This window comes from Vanellus vanellus, assembly GCF_965231255.1.
Source record: "Vanellus vanellus genome assembly, chromosome: 14".
Classification (NCBI taxonomy): domain Eukaryota; kingdom Metazoa; phylum Chordata; class Aves; order Charadriiformes; family Charadriidae; genus Vanellus; species Vanellus vanellus.
This window is the reverse complement of record NC_138919.1, coordinates 12436818-12456702: the sequence shown is the minus strand read 5'-3', so window position 1 is coordinate 12456702 and position 19885 is coordinate 12436818. Positions and strand designations below refer to the sequence as shown.

The 19885-nt window shown below is 49.5% G+C and overlaps 2 protein-coding genes across 2 annotated transcripts; both read left to right on the top strand.

The window, feature by feature from the left end:
- Positions 1-1996: 1996 nt before the first annotated feature.
- On the top strand, positions 1997-14634 carry SLC5A11 (solute carrier family 5 member 11; the record flags this gene model as incomplete). The annotated part of the gene is made up of 15 exons (XM_082490839.1): positions 1997-2128; positions 3055-3126; positions 3846-3950; positions 4209-4268; positions 4775-4879; positions 6297-6402; positions 7244-7324; positions 7753-7958; positions 8815-8950; positions 9681-9788; positions 10185-10335; positions 10570-10738; positions 11709-11924; positions 13139-13301; positions 14414-14634. The coding sequence occupies 15 exons, from the start codon at positions 1997-1999 to the stop codon at positions 14632-14634; spliced, it is 2031 nt and encodes a 676-aa protein (XP_082346965.1).
- A 1088-nt stretch (positions 14635-15722) lies between these two features.
- TEX47 (testis expressed 47) lies at positions 15723-19875 on the top strand (the record flags this gene model as incomplete). The annotated part of the gene is made up of 7 exons (XM_082490737.1): positions 15723-15833; positions 15931-16003; positions 16949-17052; positions 17437-17501; positions 18343-18541; positions 19005-19173; positions 19625-19875. The coding sequence occupies 7 exons, from the start codon at positions 15723-15725 to the stop codon at positions 19660-19662; spliced, it is 759 nt and encodes a 252-aa protein (XP_082346863.1). The 3' UTR covers positions 19663-19875.
- Positions 19876-19885: the final 10 nt, after the last annotated feature.

Here is a 19885-nt window from a genome sequence, read left to right as displayed (position 1 = left end):
CTTTATCTGCCACCGGGAAACTGCTTATTTACGGCCCAACCTTTTCGTAAGCGCACAAGCCCACAGCCCCGCTCCAGGCAGAGCCCGAGCTGCAGGACCGGGTGTAGCGGGGACACGAGGCAGGGCTTGGCCTCCCGAATACTGCCCCGCAGGAGAAATCGCTGCGTCTCCATCACCACGGCACTTGTGACGCCATTCCCTCTCCGCTCTTTCACACACCTGGGCAGTAGGTGCCCGGCGGTGCCAGCGCTGCAGGAGAGCAGCCAGGGGCACTTCAGGCATGGCTTCAGGCCACAGGTGAGGTACGGGCAGGTTCCAGCCGCCGTTCAACATGTCGACAAAGGGGTGAAGCCGGCGGCGGTTGTGAAACCGAGGGACAGGGCGGCTGTTTCGGTCTGTGCTTTGCCACACGACGCCGGGGCGTTCAGAGGAAGAACTTGTTCGACCGCTTGTTGTCCGATTGTCCACGCCAGGAGCCCCGGGCTGGTGCAGGCCACCCTTCGCCCCACCTTCTCCAGCTTTTTGGCAGGGGGGAGCTTATAAGTGTTGCCTTACAAATGCAAGAGAGGCCAAAGGACCTGGCCAGCCGCATCGGTAGGAGGACAAGGAGCAGCGGCCACCCAGCCCAGCCGCCCCGGCGACAGCGGGGCTGGACCCAGGGCTGAGCCGGCTGCGAGGCGGTGCCAAGGCCGGGGAGTGCCGGCTCTGCCCCTCTTCGGAGGAATCATCTCCTCGGCTCAGCGGGGTAAGAGAAATAATCCTGAACCTGCTCCGTGGCTGGAGCATGGCAGTGAGGTGCTGGGGCCGGGATCTCTGATGACCGAGAGCGGGCACCCCGTGGTGTCCCTTGCCCCTGCCATGCCTGCACCAGGGCTGCCACCCACCTCCTGTCCTGCTCTGGAAGCGGGGCTGAGCCTGGGTGAGGGGAGGAGGAGGAAACGAGGAGGAACTGCGTTAATTCAAATACCCGACCAACCTCCCTGCACGGACTTTATCCTGCCCCTTCCTCCAAAGGGCAGCAGCTGGGCACCCCCAGGCACTCCGGGGGGCTCCAGGGAGCCCTCGTAGGGGTCCCTCAGTGGTGCCATGTCTCCTCATCAAGCATTCCTGGACAAGAAAATGAGTTTTTATTCCTGTGGGAAGCACATGAATATCTCACCCGCTGGAAATGCCTCTCCGTGCTGGTGTGCAGGAGGGAGCCCCAGCTCCAGCACCGGCTCTTCCACCACTTGGTGCCAGTCCCACACCGCTGTACCGTCTACCGGTGGTACCTGCTGCTCATCCCCGCTGCCCTGGCCTGCTCCGGCATGGCAGAGGGTCCGTCCATCCCTGTGCTTGGCGACACGCTGCCAGCCTCCGTTCCCGGTAAGGGAGCGGAGAGGGCAGTGCCCGCTCGCTGGGAAGCCAGCCTTTCTCAGGAGGAGACCCAAGCACTCTCCACACCCAGGCTCAAGATCTTGCTGTGGAGAAGGAGGAAAAACGCCACCACTGCTGGAGCAGTTCACGTGTCTTCACATCCCGGCTGCTCGTCATGGTCACATGTATGGCAGCATCTTCTCACCAAGGCCAATCCCACAGTGCTGCTTGCCCTGGGACCTGCAGGCTGTCATCACCGGCTGTGCCACATCCCAGTCCTTTCCTCCGGCTATTTCAGCTCTTTACACCTCCTCTCTAATGCGCCCATTTCTCCGCCAGCTAGAAAATTAGCCACTGGAAAGGAAATCCAACCAACGTACGGCCAGCCTGCCTACTGGCAGCCTCTTCACATCACAGAGAGGGAGTCACGGATGAAGGCAAATGCCAGAGATAAGAGCCTTCTCCAAGGCTCTGGCATGAGCAGCACCGCAGCCAGAGCCACAGGGCCGGTAACCCCTGAATTATTCAAGAAACGGTCAACACCTTCGCGGTGCTGCCACATCATTTCCTAACCGTGCAACCCATTTTTTGACAGATATATGCATCAAGATAAAGAAGCACTTGGCCTGCATAAGAAACCATGGAGACCACCAGCAGCACTCCATCCTCGGTGACCCCCCCGTGGGATGTGTTTCCCCAGAAGACGCTGGACTCCATAGACATTGCTGTTCTTGTGCTGTACTTTGTATTTGTCCTCGCCGTTGGGTTGTGGGTAAGCAGATACCCTTAAAAGCTTTCGTATGTGCCCTGTTATACTGAAAAATATGGCTGTTTGGGCCTCAAATTATTTTACTTTGGCTCAAATCTGGCTGCACTTCACTGGATTCAACTGAACAAGCGGAAAGAAAGAGTTTACAGGTCCTTTTCCTCACTTCAGCCTGGGGAAGTGGCCTCGCTGCTCCAGAGGAGAGCTGTTCAGCTCTAGTGTTTGCCAAGGTTTTGAGAACCCTTGTAAGGAAGAGGTCATCTAAGTACAAAGTATTGCTAATAATAATGTTTTGTTCATCCAGGAAGGAATTGCTGTCCTATAAATCACCTGTGCCTGTCTGCAGTGGTCTCGACAGCAGATTCCATAAATTAAAAATACTGTTTATATATAATTAAGACAGAAGGACATCCTTCTGGCATGGCTTTTGCAATAGAAAAAGCACAATCTCGCTGTCATAAGGCAGAGATTAATAGTTGCTCCCTTCAAATGGGGTGCATAACTCTCAAGGTGTTGCATGAAACTATCTGAAATCTCTGAAGAACAGGAGTCAATGAATAATACGTGCAGTGCCGAGCATTTCTCCTGGCTGCACCTAATAAATAGGATGTCCGCAGTTCTTATCCAAAATTGCATGCCTTCCTTGTGGATCTGGAGTGATTTAGTTTGCTTATCACAGAGAACATTTAATCAGGATGCTGAGATGATAGAAAACTTTGCACGGGGCTTAGAGCATTGGCCAGTCCCTTCCCTCGTCTGCTGCTCTCTTGTCCCCCAGGATTTCCCAGCAGCAACTGCAGGTCCTTCAAGAAACCCTTTGCTTTCATCTGATGACAGTACAGAGTCTCCCACTGGGGAAATTGGTCGGTGATGCTCTGAGCAGCAACTGAAAGGATTGCTAAAACCTGTGTTCTGCTTTTCTGCTTTCCCAGTCTATGTGGAAGACGCAGCGCAGCACTGTAAAAGGCTACTTTCTAGCTGGAGGGCAGATGGTTTGGTGGCCTGTAAGTATCTTTATGGTTACACTGCTTGTGCCCCTAGGCTACAGCAAGACTGAAAAACACTTCTGTCCAAGCAGAACTTCTTTCTTGAAACAGGAAAAAAAAAAAAATACTTTCATGTTTTGCAAAGACCGAGTTATAAGACTGGCGCTTTTTTTTTTCCCCGTATTTGAGGCTGGGGAAGTGGAGCTGCTGTAGGGAACCTGCCACAGCCCTGCGCCCTGCGAGAGCCAGCCCGCCAGCTTGTAAAGCCTGTCCGGCTCTGCATGCTTTGATCTGGAGATTTCCAGCATTAACTGGGTGGTCCCCATTGCCGATGTAGCTTTATGTTGAGCCAGTCTGTAGGTAGGGTATTTCATTTGGGCTGGGCTGGTGAGTCAGTATGCAATAGTATGTACTAATGTAAGAACCTGATGACCTGACATTTCTACTTGTTACCTCTACCTTCTGCCCCGCTCCTCCACAAGAGACTAGACACCGTTTTGGGAGCAGGATGGTCCTAAACACGCCCACAAATGAGTGATAGGCAGTGAATTACGAAAGAAGCTGGAGAGAGGTGCCAGAGCCACTGAACATGTAGGCAAAAGAAGGAGGTGGCAGAGGGTGACGAGGATTTCACGTCCTCCACAGTCATGAGTGGGGGAACAGCATCACTGTGTTCCCATGAGGCTGAGAACAATGCCTTGTGCCAGGACCAGATCCAATTTCCTATCTTTTTCCAGGTGGGTGCATCCCTGTTTGCCAGCAACGTTGGAAGTGGCCACTTCATTGGCCTGGCTGGATCGGGAGCTGCCTCAGGAATTGCCGCGACAGCCTACGAGTGGAATGTGAGTGTGGCACGGCGGCTCTGTAGCCATCCCTGTGCTGGACAAGGCAACTCCAACACCACCGAGTCACCACACACGGGTATAGGTCTGGCAGATCCAAAGGCTCAGGCTCCTGCCGCATGAGCTAGAACTCACCACCAGCTGCTGGGGGTTGGAGGCCTCTGAGGGATAACCCAGACCCCGTGTCCCCATTGATCCACCCAGTCGCAGCCTTGACCAGCATTGCTGACCTTCCTTTCCTTTCCATTTGCTTTGCAGGGGATGTTTTGTGTTTTGGTGCTGGCCTGGCTATTCCTTCCAATTTACATAGCAGCAGGAGTAAGTAGATGGGATGTTGTGTCCATTAATGATTTGCTGATATTTAAACCACCTGTTTGGCTCATGGGCTTAACCATCTCCTGCTGCACTTGTGCGTCTGCCAGAAGGGCATGGCGTGAGCCACAGTGCTGCTCCGGTGGCAAGAGAGGGACAAGAGCTGCTACCTGGGAACGGCACTGAGGGTTTGGGTGTGGGGGTCAGACTTCTCCGCTACCCCTGGCAATGCAGCGCAGTTGCTCCATCCCCCGAGGAGACGGACAGAGGCTCTCATATCACAGTTCACAGTGAGCCTTATGTCAGACATTATAGCAAAGTCAGTGCTCGCTAAGCTGTTGTGCTGGCCTAAGTAGGCAGCTGAGAACCAAATATCAGCACAGTGCAACTGGCAGGGCTGTTTTGGTCTTCCACCAGTGCAAGCCACCCACACCGGCTCCGCGGGTGAGCCCTCTGCAATTCGCAGGAGCGACTGCGTACCACCTCCTCTGACGGTTTGTCTTCTCACATAGGTAACTACCATGCCTGAGTACTTGCAAAAACGTTTTGGAGGCAAAAGAATTCAGATGTTCCTGGCAATTCTCTACTTGTTCATCTATATCTTCACCAAAATATCAGTAAGTTGAAAAAAACATGGAAACAGACTGAGTCAAATTCACTTTGGAAAAGTGCTGATCAGTGAGGCTGAGAAAGGCAACTACTGGCCTTTCCCTATATTAGCAGAAAAGGGTATATTATGAAAATACTGGAGGAAGATGGACTATAGTTGTTTTGAGAACCTACACAAAAAGAATAACTTATTTTGTTTTCCCAGGAGGGATCTGAACACTTGCCACAGTAGGAGGGAAAGCTAGGTGTCACCGTCCTGAGCAATAGCTCATTGAAAAGTTGAGTTGTGAGTGCAGATGCATTTGTTGTTAGATTTTGTACATCTGGCAGCTTACCCAGTTTCTTCGCTTTGCATATTTATTGCCTGCACAGACTCCGAACGCTGTTACGTGCAGGATGAATAAGAGCGTAGGGGCTGGTATGCATTCAGGTGAAAGGAGTTTAGTGATTTATTGCACCTGTTTGATGTAGTGCCTCGAATAAATAACTGAATCAACCCTTGCGCAACACCTCACTAGCTGTTTATTAACCGTGCAGCAGTGCATGAATCTGTGAAATCAGACAAGTCCCTGCCGGTGTTTTTCCTGTACGTACGGGGCCAAAGTGGGAGGCGCTGTCTGACACACGCCTGCCCGTGTCCCCTCTGAAACGGATGCTAGTCACGGGGCTCAGGTGGCACCAAGCAGCTAGGCTCAGGTTCTCCTCTAGAAAAAACCTAACCATTTGATGCAAGTCTCTGATAATACAATTCCTGAGAGGGAACGGATCGTTCAGGTGCTTTTATATCTGTCTGTCATTCTCCGGTCTGCAGTTTGCCTATCCTAAAGCTCTCCTAAAATGCAGCGTTTTCACATAGCTGCAGAGCTAGCAGGTCAGGGCTGGGTCCTGGCTCCAAGGACGCTCTTCCTTATTATCTCGCTGTCGCCGTGTCAGCAGGGAGGAATTCGCGTTATGGCAAACCCGTGCTGGGGCTGGCAGCAGGCCGAGGCACCCAGGGAGGTTTGCACCGCGGGCGCTCCGGTCCCCTGGCCAGCACGTCTCTCCCCACCCAGCTCGCTGGTGCTCTGGGAAAGAGATAAGCTCACCCCACCCAAATGCCTTTTTCACAGAGCTCTGTGTGTGCTCCCCCTCTCTTGGGACAGCTCCACCATCGCCCTCCCTGTCCCCTCATCACCAATAATAAACTATTTACATGCTGAGCTGAGCCCGGTCTTAATGCACGGGAGGCAGGAGCTGGGGCTGCAGAGGGATGTGCCACACGGAGAAGATGCTGTGGGGAGCTGAGGAGCCACAAGCGGTTACAGACCAGACTGGTCCCACTAAAGGAGAGAGCTTGGTCAGCTGAATGCTCACGCTCGCTGGCACTACTAGCTTTGAGGGGCTCGGTAGTATCATTGCAACTGTGATAACACTTTTTTTCTCTAGGTCGATATGTATGCTGGGGCCCTCTTCATTCAGCAAGCCTTACACTGGGACCTCTACATCGCTGTGGTAGGCTTGCTGGCAATCACAGCCCTTTACACTGTTGCAGGTACGTGGCTGAGATTCAGATCACACCACAGATGCTGCTGAGTGAGCTGAGCGTGTTCGTGCAATGCACCGTGCATCCTCGTACTCAGGATAGGAGTCCTGCGTTTCCCATACCATCTGCTTTTCCCATGAGTATGGATAATGGGGGGAGGGGGGGGAGCAATTGATAACTCGCCTGTTAAGAAAAAATTACCAGTTAAGAGTAAATGAATACCCCTTATACGGCCATCCCAGATATGCATGCGTGTCAGTTCTGCTTTAAGGAGAAGCTGTGCTCCAGGCATTTGCACAATACATTTTTCCTCCGGGCTTTTTGGAGGTATGAGTGATTTACATAACAATGAGCCGTGTAATGCGGAAAGCATTGTCAGTCTTGGGTGCCCTTTCAGGGTTTATGAGTGGCCAAATGGAAAAAAGCCATGCACGGAGGAAGCAGCAAATCCCAAACAAATAAAGGTTGCTCCTTTCTCAGTGCTCACCCTGAGTAATGTTGCTCATAAAGATCCCCCCCTCTTTTTTTTTTTATTTTTAAGTTCTCCTCCTTATTCAGCTCGGGCTTTGTTTTGGAGCTTTTCCCCGTATTTCCCGTAGAAGTACTTATACTGGACTTTGGCTTTTTAGTGACAAAACGGTGACTCATTCTGATTCAAAACATGAGAAATTGCAGCCAAAGTGTCATGCACAGGAATTGGCCGAACCGCCCCCCAACACAGTCAGAACCCACCAGCCTGCCAGGCACGGGGCTCGGCTTACGCCGCTTGTCAAAAACTTCTGCAAAGAGTGAGATGCTACGACAGAACAAACCCAGTTTCCCACAGTTTGCCGCTTCTCTGCTCTCTTAGGTGGCCTGGCAGCTGTCATATACACAGACGCTCTGCAAACTCTCATCATGCTGATCGGGGCTGTGACTCTCATGGTCTTCAGTGAGTGTTTCCCTGGGGTTTTATCGCTAAAATTATGAGAGAAGCTTTACCAAGTACTGCAAACCAGCCGGATCATCACAACTGATTACTCAATTGATGTTCTGGGAACTACTCTCTGTATATTCTCCTGTTGGAATACGTGCTCATACAAATAATCTTACAGTAGCTTTTTATGTGGTAAAACCGCCATGAGTACTCCCTGAAAAATCTCTAAAGAAATACGTTCTGAAGCTGTATTATAGGTGAACAAGCACCTTCTCTAGCCAACAGTTTCAGTGTTATACCATTCCCCAGCCCAATCTTCGAGTCAATAGCTTCTGATTTTTAAAGAGTATTTGTGGAGGATCACCCATAGCAAACTACAGAGACTGAAAATCAGAGTACCGTGCCGGGAAGATGTGATAACTGCTTCTCATGACCTATTTTAGGCTTTGTTGAAGTTGGCGGTCTTGAAGGTTTGCAGACAAAATACTTTGATGCCATTCCCAGCACTCGCAAGGAAAACAGTAGCTGTGGCTTGCCAAGAGAAGATGCTTTTCACATTTTCCGAGACCCTGTTAACTCTGACCTTCCCTGGCCAGGAGTTTTGGTGGGAATGACCATCCCCTCCCTGTGGTACTGGTGTACAGATCAGGTGGGTTACTGCTTATTTCTCTGCTCAGTTTCAACAACGTGCTATTGGTTGTTTGAATCTGATTACCAGCCTAGGGTTTGCAATGCAGCCTGGACTGGTTTACTATTTCTGATGGGAATTTAGTAAAATCTGATGGTTTCAGCCCTAAAGATGCAAAACTTGATATGCACAACTATTTTTGGGAATCATTTCAATGTAAAAAGGGGTAAGAATGTGTTTGTGAGTTAATCCCAGTCTATAAAGATGTTGCATTTTGGTTTTTTTTTTGTGTTTTGGTTTTGTTGTTTTTTAGGTTTTTTTTTTAACTTAAGCCATTCCTTTCATGTGAACCACCTGTGAATTCACTCTTTCAACTTTCCAGGGCTTTGACTACCATCCCTCCTAGCGACAACATCAGAGCCAGAAAGACTAGAGCCCTAAGCAGCCTCCTGATGTTGCTGTAGTACTCTTTTGTCTAACTCATTTTGCTCATGTCAGACTCTGTCCTGCTTTGACAGGAGGGCTGCTGACCTGGCCAGGCTTAGCCATCGGCTCAGGGAAGTCCCCAGCAAAAGAAGAAGAAAAGTCTAAGCCTGAGTATGATTAGTTAAGGAACAGATCATGCAGCATGGTATCCCGCAGAAGCAAGGCTCAGACTTAATGACACAAGCAGTGACTTTAAGGTCTACGTTTCTGGAAGGTACTTAGGATCAGAAGCGAGAATTATAAAGCTACAGCCAAGCTCTGTGTTCACCCTTCTAAAATTTCAATAGTTTAGAGGAGGATAAAGTATACACATGAAGGCAACTGGTATCGCATCATCTACAGCTAGCTCCTCTCTGCTGACAGCAGACCAGACACGTTTCTTAATTTCTAGGTCATCGTTCAGAGGTCCCTTGCTGCTAAAAACCTCTCTCACGCCAAAGGAGGCTCCTTGATGACCTCCTACTTGAAAATTTTGCCCCTCTTTATGATGGTGATGCCAGGCATGATCAGCCGGATTCTCTTCCCAGGTAAGTGCTGAAGGAGAGATCTGTTCCCTCTATTTATCACTACTGGTTGCGCCTACTCTACCGAGCTGCAACGGCCTTTACCGAATAAGTTAAAAGGTTGCAATGCATCAAAATGCCCAAAGCATGAAGAAACTTGCTTCCAGTTACAAGCGGAAGAATGCGCATCCTCCTGCAGCAGACCCCAGACACATATCGCACAACGTGCTGCTCCACGCTACAACAGTCGCGCTGACCTATTCTGAGCTTGCTACCCGCAGCTGCTCTGCGTTTTGATCATGCGCTTAGGACCCTCCTGCACCCAACACATTACTCCTCCTGCAATTTAAGTTTGAGGCACTCAGAGAAATCCTAATCCACCCCCCGGAATGCCATAAACTGCTCACCCGGTGGGAACATGTGGATGTGCCTGTCGGGCAGGAGCCGAGCTAGCGGTGGGTGGATAGCCTCAGTCCTCAAGCAGCAACATTCCTAGAGAAGAATTAGCCATGCAGGGCAGGTCAACTGCCTATACGGATTGCGTCTTTTGCATGGAAGGAAAAAAAGGGAAAATGGGGAAGCTCAGTGCTGCCCTTACCTTGCTGTGTCCTCTGTCATTTTCTGGAAGCTTTCCAAGCTTTCCAGTATTTCACTTAGAAAACAGTTTACTACATTCAGCAGACTAACTTGTTTAGATATATTGGTTTATTGTGGCTATGGAATACTGCCTCTCACTCCCCCTTGCTTATTTTAGATCTGGTGGCTTGTGCAGATGCGGAAATTTGCCGAAAAATCTGTGGCAACCCGTCTGGCTGTTCTGATATTGCTTATCCTAAGCTGGTCATAGAACTTCTGCCTGTAGGTAAGGAGCTTGGTAACGGTGCTGGCACTGATGGGTACGGTACGTACCAGCCAAAAGCCATCCGTGAGAGAAGTTCAGAGAGGAAAATACCCTGTAACTATTTCAGTGGGGTTTATGTTAGCCTTGGTGAGACAGTGGCAAGGGAGAGCACGCGACAGGAGAGACGGGTGATGATCCAGTATCCAGAGGTCTAATTCAGTCAAAATTGGATGAGAAAGAAAGCACAGATGCTTAACAATGAGAATCAACTGTTAACACCTCCCTAACACTGCCATTTTAAAATTGGGGCTAAAGCCATTTTTTAAAGTCTGTTATAGTTCAAAGAAGAATTTGAAGTCATCCTATACTGGGGTTACCGGGGATTCCTCAGGGCAGCTGTACTTCTTCTCTTTCCAGGACTCAGGGGCCTGATGATGTCAGTGATGATAGCAGCTCTCATGTCCTCCCTGACTTCCATCTTTAATAGTGCCAGCACCATTTTCACCATGGACCTCTGGAAACACTTCCGTCCTCGTTGCTCTGAGTGGGAACTCATGATCGTTGGCAGGTACGCAGAACTAGGACACGTGCGTTGTACCCGAGCCTGACCATTAGAGACCCATCTCTGCACACCTCGCAGCCTGCTGCCCCTGTACAGCTGTATCTCCATATAGCACGGGTTTGGTGGAGGACTCGAGTGGGGGCCTTATGGTTAGGAGGGATCTCCATCAGAGTCTCGCAAGCTGAGCAATTGGAAAAGAATGGTCTGAACTAACAGTAATGACATTTTATTCTTGCACAGGGTCTTTGTGCTGCTGCTCACTGTGGTCTCCATCCTGTGGATCCCACTGGTACAGGCTGGCCAGGGAGGGCAGCTCTTTATTTACATCCAGTCGATCAGCTCCTACCTGCAGCCCCCCGTGGCAATGGTGTTTATACTGGGTTGCTTCTGGAAAAGAGCAAATGAAAAGGTAAAAACTCTGCTGTGCTCAGCGCAGTCACCTCTGCGGCCTCGCTGTCCTCACAAGAGCCCTGCAGTTCAAACCACCACCCCAGGCTGCTGCTCTGCCGCCTCTTGTAGTTTTTGGGAAAGTGAATGCGCCCAGACCCCTGCACAACCCAAGCAACCATCACCCACACAGGAGGGAGCATTTCCTGCTGTTTTGCAAAGACTCCACTGGCATTTCAGAGGGAGTGAGATGCCAGTGTTGCATCTTAAGTCCCCAAGAAGTTATTCTTAAAAGTCTCCAGAGAGGGAGAATGCCCGGGGGGGGGGGGGGGGGAGGAGGTGTGATCAACTAGAGAGCTCACCTGCCCTTTTCAGTAGCAGTTTTTCCTCATCTGCATCCTGAATCTTTCCAGCTTCATAACCAACATCACTCCATTGCAGAGTGCTTCACAAATCTTGAAGCCTGTTAGGGGCTTACTAGCCATCAGCTTGCTTATTACATGGACTTGTATTATCTGCATCAGGGGGGCTACAGAAGGCACAGCGAGCCCAGAGAGTGAAGGAGCCAGACCAACTGGCATCAGGAGTCCTAAACCTCCAGTTCCTCCACAAACTCTGATACTGGGAAAAGGGTAAAGTCTTCACAACCTGGGATTCGGTTATGTGGAGAGCATCTGTCAGCCCCCCGGGGTTAAGGCAACCATTAAGATACAAATACCACTGTTCAAAGTGTTCTGGCATAAGATGTTATCCTTCCCCTCCATACCAAAATTAATGACCCACTTGACCCCACAGAGGAGAGGTACCAGGCTACTGTAACAGCACTGGCAGACCTAGATAGCAAGAGCAGAAAAGGGAGGAAAAGAAGCCCACCAAAAAAACCCCACAAGGAGAACGGGTGGCCAGCTTGTAGCCTGAGCATGTAGGTATAGCCCTGGATCCTGGGTGGAACACGCTGCTTGCCCCAGTAAAGAATACCTTTCCTTTCCTAGGGCGCGTTCTGGGGCCTGGTGATCGGGCTGCTGCTGGGCGTCATTCGGCTGGTGCTGGATTTCATCTACCCAGAGCCCCAGTGCGGCGAGACCGACCTCCGACCAGGCGTGGTGAAGTACATGCACTATCTCTACTTCTCCATGGTCCTGGCGGCGATCTCCACGCTCACTGTGCTGGTCGTGAGCATGCTCACAGAACCCCCCTCGGAAGAAATGGTGCGTCACCCCTTCAGATTTCTTTTCTTATTTGTAAACGGTTTCCGGGATGGCCCACACTACATCCATGGGAATAATGTGGGGATAAATAATCCAGAAATGGAAGTTTCCATTCATTCTTTATTTATGATCACACTTGCAATAACCTGTAACAGCAATCCCTCCTCTGCTCCAGCACCCTGCTGCCTTATTTTGTCCCATAAATCCAGGGTCCCACCCTGGAAACTGTCAACAGTAGATGCTACAAAGAGCTGTTCTTAAGTTCAAAGATGTGTGTTTAATCCATGACAAATTAGCTTTTTCCCTCTATTTTCCAAGAAATTCCAGCTTCTGGGTCATCTTTATCAACTCTCTTACTAACTTAGTGAGGAACCATTTTTACTCGCAGAAAAAAGAAATCAAGGGCAGAGAGCACACTTCCTCTGGAACAGGTTTGTGCCAGTTTGACTATTTTCAATAGATATACCGAGGCTACAGAAAAATGTTATTAGCAGAAAGAAGGGCCAGAAGGGACCTTCAGAAATCATACAGCCAACGCATCCTCGTGCTTCGAGACAGGACTAACCTGATGTATTTCTGAAAGACCCGGTGAACTTACTCTTAAAAGTCTCCAGAGAGGGAGAATGCCCAGGGAGGCGTGTGATCAATTGGAGAGCTCACCTGCCCTTTGCAGTAGTAGTTTTTCCTCATCTGCAGCCTGAATCTTTCCAGCTTCATGTTGTGCTCATCCCTTTCTGTCCGCCCTATCGTTGATACTGAGAACATTCCTCTTTAATGGGTCTTTTACTTATTTGAAGAAAATTTATCATATCTCCCGCCTGTCTTCTCTTCTCTCAACAACCCCAGTTCTTTGAATCATTCCTCCCTGGCCACAATTTCCATTCTTTTGCTCTCTTCACTGACCCGCTCTCAGTCTGCGTCCAGTGACGGTCCCGTGCAGAAATGTCTCCTCCGCAGTAACAAAGAGTGAAGAATGCCATCTGTACAAACAGCTACCGTGTTCCAGACAAAACTAAACCCAGCATGCCGGCGGTAGCCATCGCTTCTGTCGTTACCAGCTGAGCACTTTGCTGTTCACCTGCTCCACCAGAGCAGGAGAACAGATTTCAGTCCCTCTAAGTATTCTCTCTGCAGGCTACTACTGCTCCTGCTAAGGTAGTCCTTGAAACAACCACGAAAGCAGTTTTCTTTAACACCGCTCTTCATGCCATCAGATAAGTCGGCTTACCTGGTTCACACGTGGGGATCTACCAGTCAAGAAAGACCTAGCAGTCAGCCCTTCCCCCGATGCCGCAAAAGGAGCGTGTGAAGCTGAGCGTCCAGCTCTCCAGATTGATATAAGCATTGCTTCTGAAAATAGTTCAAATGATAATAAATGTAAGTGCTCCGACATCGTATTCAGTAATACCTACACCTAACAACCCTAGGCATTATGTAAAGCCTTTGAAGACAAGAAACGTTAAAGCTACTTCCTCTGGATTTCTGTAACTTCAGGGCATGCCAAAAGGTTTTTACCTGACAGCGTTACCTAAATAGAAGTTTAGTTTCTTTTCCATCTCTTGATGGCATTAGATATGCTTGAAATCAAGAAGGAGCTGGATGGGATACAGAAAGCCATGCCCATTATCCTGCACCAGCGATTGGTGCTGCTTGCACCTGCTGCCAGGAGAACTGGTTGAAAAAGGGGAGGGTGGAGGAAAAACACAATTATTTTCATGAAATTCCATTTCTGTTTTTCAGTGATGTTTTCTGATCGACTCTAGCAGCAGGGAGAACCCAGAGCCCTGGGCGGAGTTCTTGACAGATCAGTGAAGGAGGATTTACATTTTTTAAAACTTGTACTTGTCGGTATTAGGTACAAACACGCATAGCAACTCACTCTGCATTTTCCAGCGATGATTACCATCACTTGTTTTTGCCAGGCTTGGGACACTGTTTATGTAACTTTGCAGCTTTTGCTGTGTATTCCTTTGATCTATAAAAAGCTGTTGAAAAGATCAGTAAGTTAATGAATTACAGTGCAGATCTCCCAGCTGCTGGGAAGCCTCCCGTTTGCTGTGCACGAGCGCTGTCTTCCCAGCATTTAGATATGTATGTCCTAGCCCACAGCAGAGCTGGGAAAATTCAATTTACACCTGTGTGGCGTGGAGTAACCCCAAAGGGAGTAGAGCATGCACTCGCAAGAGGAAGCTGATGGGCACCAAGCAGCTGCAGCTGAGCTTTTAAGCTTGGTCTACTGTTACTCTTTATTAAATGTTGGGAACAGCAGAACTTGAGCTCAGACCTCCAGGGAGGAATGACATTGATTACTACAGTCCCCAAAAGATGCTAATTGAAGGGATTCCTAAACCTCAGTGTAGCTAGTGTATTCACTTAAAGAGCACTGGTGCATTTTTGCATCAAGACCCTTTGTGCAGGACCACACTGATACATTCCTGGGATGTGTTTTGTTGGTGAGATTTATACCTCACTATTGACTGTCTTTCTAGGTACGACTAACACCAAAGGGAACTCGAAGCTGATGACCACCTTGCTGTGGCTCTGCGGGATGGAGCGCAAACAGGAAAACGCCGAGAATGCGGCGCCGACTAAACCCGAGCCGCTTCCCGTGGCTTCCCTGGAGGAGAAACCGCTGGTGAAACACGTCCTGAACATCAACTTGCTGTTATGTGTATGTGCTGGGCTCTTCCTCTGGGCCTACTTCGCATAGCAGTTGGCCATTCGATTCCAGACGACATCAACTAATTTTAATTGGTGTAAATAATAATAATTAGCAGAAGGTTAATGTTAATTCGTAATGCTTTCTAAATTTTATTTCTTTATTTAAGAAGACAGACCCTCCTCCCTAATCCTTTCCTTATTTCTAATGGGGGCCTGGCCATGAGAGGTGCTGAGCGCTCGGCACCATCAACCGTCAGACCTGGACTGGCAACGAGATGCGTGTAAAGAGTTAAGGAAGGCAGAAGAGGTTTGTTTGGTTATTTTAAATATTTAATTACGCTCTTTGGGGTTAGAGCACTGCCTGGAATTCAGGAAGTCTAGATGCTCTTTCTATTTATGCCTCTATAACCAACTACAAGCACTTGTTTCCCCTTTGGTTCAGCTCCTTTACCCGGCGGAGAGCCAACATCTGCTGCCTGGGCTCTGCCGGCGCAGCCGGCCGTGCCGCGCTGGCTCAGCCGGGCCGGTTTGGCTTCCTCCGTCAGTGCAGCGGGCAGAAGCGCCTGTGCAATTAGTGCTCACGGGCCCGCTGACATTTCTGTTTGTGCTGAGTTAGCATCGCTCTCTCGTGGCTCTCGCAGCCTGCCCCGCGTTGCAGCCTCCCCGCACCGCTCCCAGCGCTGCCATGGTGGGGCCGGAACAGAGAGCCGGCACTGACCAACACTAGCACCCACCCTGGAAACTGCCCCAAAAATGTCATCGGGGACACCTGAAGAAGCTAAACCAGCCCAAACCCTGCAGGTGCTGCCAGGGCGGAGGGCAGCACAGGGCCTGCTGGCTCCCCCTCGCCGCCTGGGGCCATCCTGCGAGCACTTCCATGCCGTGAAGACCCTCGGCCGGGACCGACGACCCCCGTTCGCCATCCCCAGGGGAGGCCGGGCTGTGCTGGCGGTGTGATTCACCCTGGGGGCTTTGTGTAGCTGCTGATAAAACTTTATTAAAGAGCGAGAGCTGCTCCCTGCCTGCCTGGAGTGTGTGGGGCGGGGGGGTGCGGAGGGGAGCTGCCCGAGGCCTCGGGCCCAGCGCGGCCGCTCACCGGCTCCACCGGCCCCTCACGGGCTGCAGGCCCCGCCGGCCATGTCGGAGGAGGCGGCGGGGCCGGGGCGGGCGGACTCGCCGGAGCCCGCGGCGCTGGAGCGGCGGAGCCTTCTGGCCGAGCTGCGGGAGCGGCGGGAGCGCGGCGCGCAGGTGGGGCGGCGGCGGCGGCGGCGGGGCCGGGTCTCCCCGCCCAGGCCCGGGCGGTGCGAGCGGGCGCGGCCCGGCCTGGCTTCTCCTCCCCCCGCAGGGCCGGTTCCCGCTCCACAGGCTGCTGGTGGTGGCCCGGCTGGGCGAAGGGGCGACGGAGAAGGAGGTGGCAGGTGGGTGGCCCGGCCGGGAGGGGATACGCGGGGACACACAGCCCCACTCGCGGAACCGCTGTCGCCCATCGCCCCCCCCCCCCCACCCCCCGGCCTGGCGGGGGCCGCAGCGGGCCCTCAGCCGGGCTGTGCGCTGGGGTTGGGGGGAAGCCGCCTGCTCTGCTCGCCCATCATGCGCAGCCATCGTAAAATTTCTTAAATACATTAAATATTGCATGGTCATAGCAAATATCGCCTGCAAAAGCGTCTGGCACTGCACGGGCACAGAGTGACGCAACAGGGAGTATGGAGCAGTGATACATACAAGACTTGGAGTAGCCCATAAAATAAGAAAATGCTGTTTTGTTAAACCATATAAAGAGAATCATCACTTGGGAATCCTTCCTAAGCAAATAAAACACAAGTATTTGTGCTTTTCTCTCCTTGAGGGGGGAGAGACTTTAAAAGTCTGATACTGTTTTTGCAACCAGCTTCAAGTATGACTTCCTCAGGCAACTAATGCACACCGAATGTTTTGTCTGATGAGACGATACATTAGTACAGGTGGTTTTTTTTAAACACCTGTATCAGCTAGTGCCCATGTCCAGCCGAGGCAAGGATTCAAGTGCACGTCCAAGGCTCCTGAAGTGCTCTGCATTCCTATTTACAGACACAAAGATGTAACGACATCTTTAGAAGAAACAAATGCCAATAGGAATTTGAGAATTCAGCTACTGAAATATTGCATAGTTTGGTGCAGTTTTAGGTGTTAACGTGAATTGCATTGGTGCACGTAAAGAAGAGATCCCCGTGGTAGCAGCATTTTCGTATTTCTTCTGAATAATAAAAGCATAATCTGTTGTCTGTAGCAGCAGAGAGAACACAGAACAGACCACATAACGCTAACCTGCAGCAACTACCCATATAAACTGTCTGACAAACTGCTGCTTTTTCTTTTGAAACAAGGTTATCACAGAGGATTGTTTGAAAATGCATTAGAAGACCACTCAGGAGAACAAGTCTCAGGTCTGCTACTTCTCTGTTCCAGCTATATTTGTCATGTAGTAGAGGTAAGTTACATAAATTCCTAGTGGGATCAAGTAACCTTGATTCATCTTTGTACAAATTTGGCTTCTAAGATCCAGCTAATTACAAATATAGAACCATTTCCTACTCCATACATAGGCTTAAAGGACCTGAATAACGCTGTGGTGGGTTCAGCAGCTTACCTCTGGGATTTGCTCCACCCAGCGCTTCAGATAACTGCCCCAGAACTTTATTCTGACAGAATTAGATGTCATGTTCTGTCAGACGTAATAGGAACCACGTGCGTTGTCCTCAGCGCCTGTGACTCAAAGGGAATGCCCATGTAGGGCAGCTGACGAATTATTTTTATAGTCACAAATTAATTTGTAATCTGCTGTTCTGTAACATTTCTACCCTTTCCTCTGCAGTCATGCAGTAGCACCATCCATCTCATCATCCAAGATTTAGCTTCTCTCCAAAATCAAGGTCCTAAGTAAGTTTCGTATCACTTAGATGAAACAAAATTTTAGCAGAAGTGGTCAAATGCTACCTTGAGGTTAAACTGAACATTAACTACAATTATATCAAGCTTTTATTCTTCCATTGAGTAACCTGCTGACCATGGAGGAGCTGACATTTTCCAGCTAACGTGACACATTTTTACTGGATGCGGTCAGCAGCTGCCAGCAGGCTCTTGCCCAGCCCTTGGCATTGGAGTCCATCTTCAAGGTGCCGAGACTTCAACTGTCAACAGCCTTCATGGGTTTCAGAAAATAGGAAAATTCCTTCCTTAGGAATCTGCTGTATGGTCTCTGTACTCTGCTTTGTAAACATTTGTAGCTGTATATTTCAAAAATTATCTTCAGAGTATTAGTCACTGCCTTCCAGCCTGCTGTTTGTCCTTTCAACGCTACCCAGGCAGCCCCACGGAGTTCAGCCAATTACTGTCTTTCGCTTAACTTGGCTGTTTCTCTAGGGCCCTGTATCAATTCACTGATATCCAGGTTCATGAAAGCAGCATCGTTTTCTTTGGTATGAATGGAATTCTTATCAAAGCAAGCTACAATCACACTCCTGTGTTTGCTTATTAAATCCCTACTGCTCTTTTGCTCGTTTATTACCCTCACATCCAACCAGTCCGCTCAAGACTCTTGCACAGTACATCAGAGGTTTCCGCTGGCTGGGGTGGGAGGGGTGCACCATGCTGTATGCATACAAGGCTCTACCACAGCTCTAGGAATGCAAACAACTCACCGCGTAGTTTATGAAACTTGACCATCTGATAAAAACTCCTTGCTGTACTTTAGGATGGAATTCACTCTCTTTCCACACAGTGCTTTACTCCAGGAAATTAAAGTTTTAGTGGTGGCACATAACATCCCCACCAGACTGTTCCCAGACTGGTACGTGGCACTAGCGATGTCTCCCGCGACATGTCCACAAGGCTCAATGCAATCGGAGTCTACGGCAGAGGTGGTGGCAGAGTGCCTTACCCTCCTCCTCAAACTGGCAGCCTGCATTCAGAGTGTTGAGGTAAACTTCAAATAACTGGGCTATAAGAAATTTACCTAGTTTATCCCCATAAATCCTCCCAAACCACACCAGCAAGCAGCCACGCTCACCTTTCCAGCAGAGTTTACGAGCATATACACCTGAGAGGACTCTAGAAGCTGAGTTAAAGCATTACAAAACCTCACTGTTTTATTCCAAGTTTCTTTCTAGACCTCTGTAGGGTTATTTTGTGCAGCCACTTGATTGAACTAATCAACTGCACCAACATAGCTTAAAGCCAGCTGAAAGCCACTCATGAAGCTGATTCCTTACATTGCCTGCTACCCCTGGGGCACATTGCTGGGCACTTTTAGGAACAGAGGATACAGTTGTGTTTGGTAAACAACGGTGTAACACCAGCTCTGCTGTTTTGGGCACATTTCTTCAACTTTAACTGTGTCATAGCCCTGTGCTCTTCTTGTTACTGCATTGACATGTGCTGTTTATTATCAAGGGTGACAGTGAGGATACCAATGACAGCATCCACACTCTTGCACCTGAGCTGCAAATCCCAGCAGAGACAATTAACTATCTGTGCAATGCTGAAGAATGTACAAGTCCAGGAGATTTTCTGAGAATTTATTTAAGTCCTTCACAGCCTGCCCTGGATTCAGGTACACTGCATACAGTTTGAGAGAGAAACATTACATTTAGTAACAGAACTAGAATTTTTGGCTTGTAACCCTGAGTTTTGAGTTACAAGAGTTTGTTACAGTGCTCCTGTAGAGACAGGAACGTGGGACTACACCTGCTGATAGGGGTCATCTTCCCTGCTAAGAGATATCTGAACAGGAAACAACTGGGCAGCCACCGCGATTTCAAACTGGGGCACCAATGAGATAGCAACTAAAATATATTTATCATGTTGCCAAGTGCAACGTGTCTTCTCAAGACCTTTATGAAAGGCAGTTTTATTTTGTAGTTAAGCCTGAAGTCTAGTTTAATAACTTCAATGAAATGTATTATGGTGTATTAAGGAATCTCTAGTTTAAGTAAATTAATTCAACTAGTTACGTGAATGTTACCTCAATTAACTTGTTTCCTCTCCCTCCTTCTCATTCGCAGAAACTGTGTGGCCTGTTCCATCTCATTTCTCTGTATGATACAGACTGTATCCAGTGTTTCTCTTTACAGCTGGACTCGTGTTTAACATGAATCTACACATTAAAGGACAGATATTCATCCCCGCTACGCTTCTGCTACAGTCCTTAAAAGACGAACAAACCGAGCAGCCAGCGCTCCTGAGCTACAAAGCCCAGGGACTGACTGGGTAACCTTCAGTGTGCATCGGAAGCAACGTTACTCACAAACTTGAATAAAGATGCC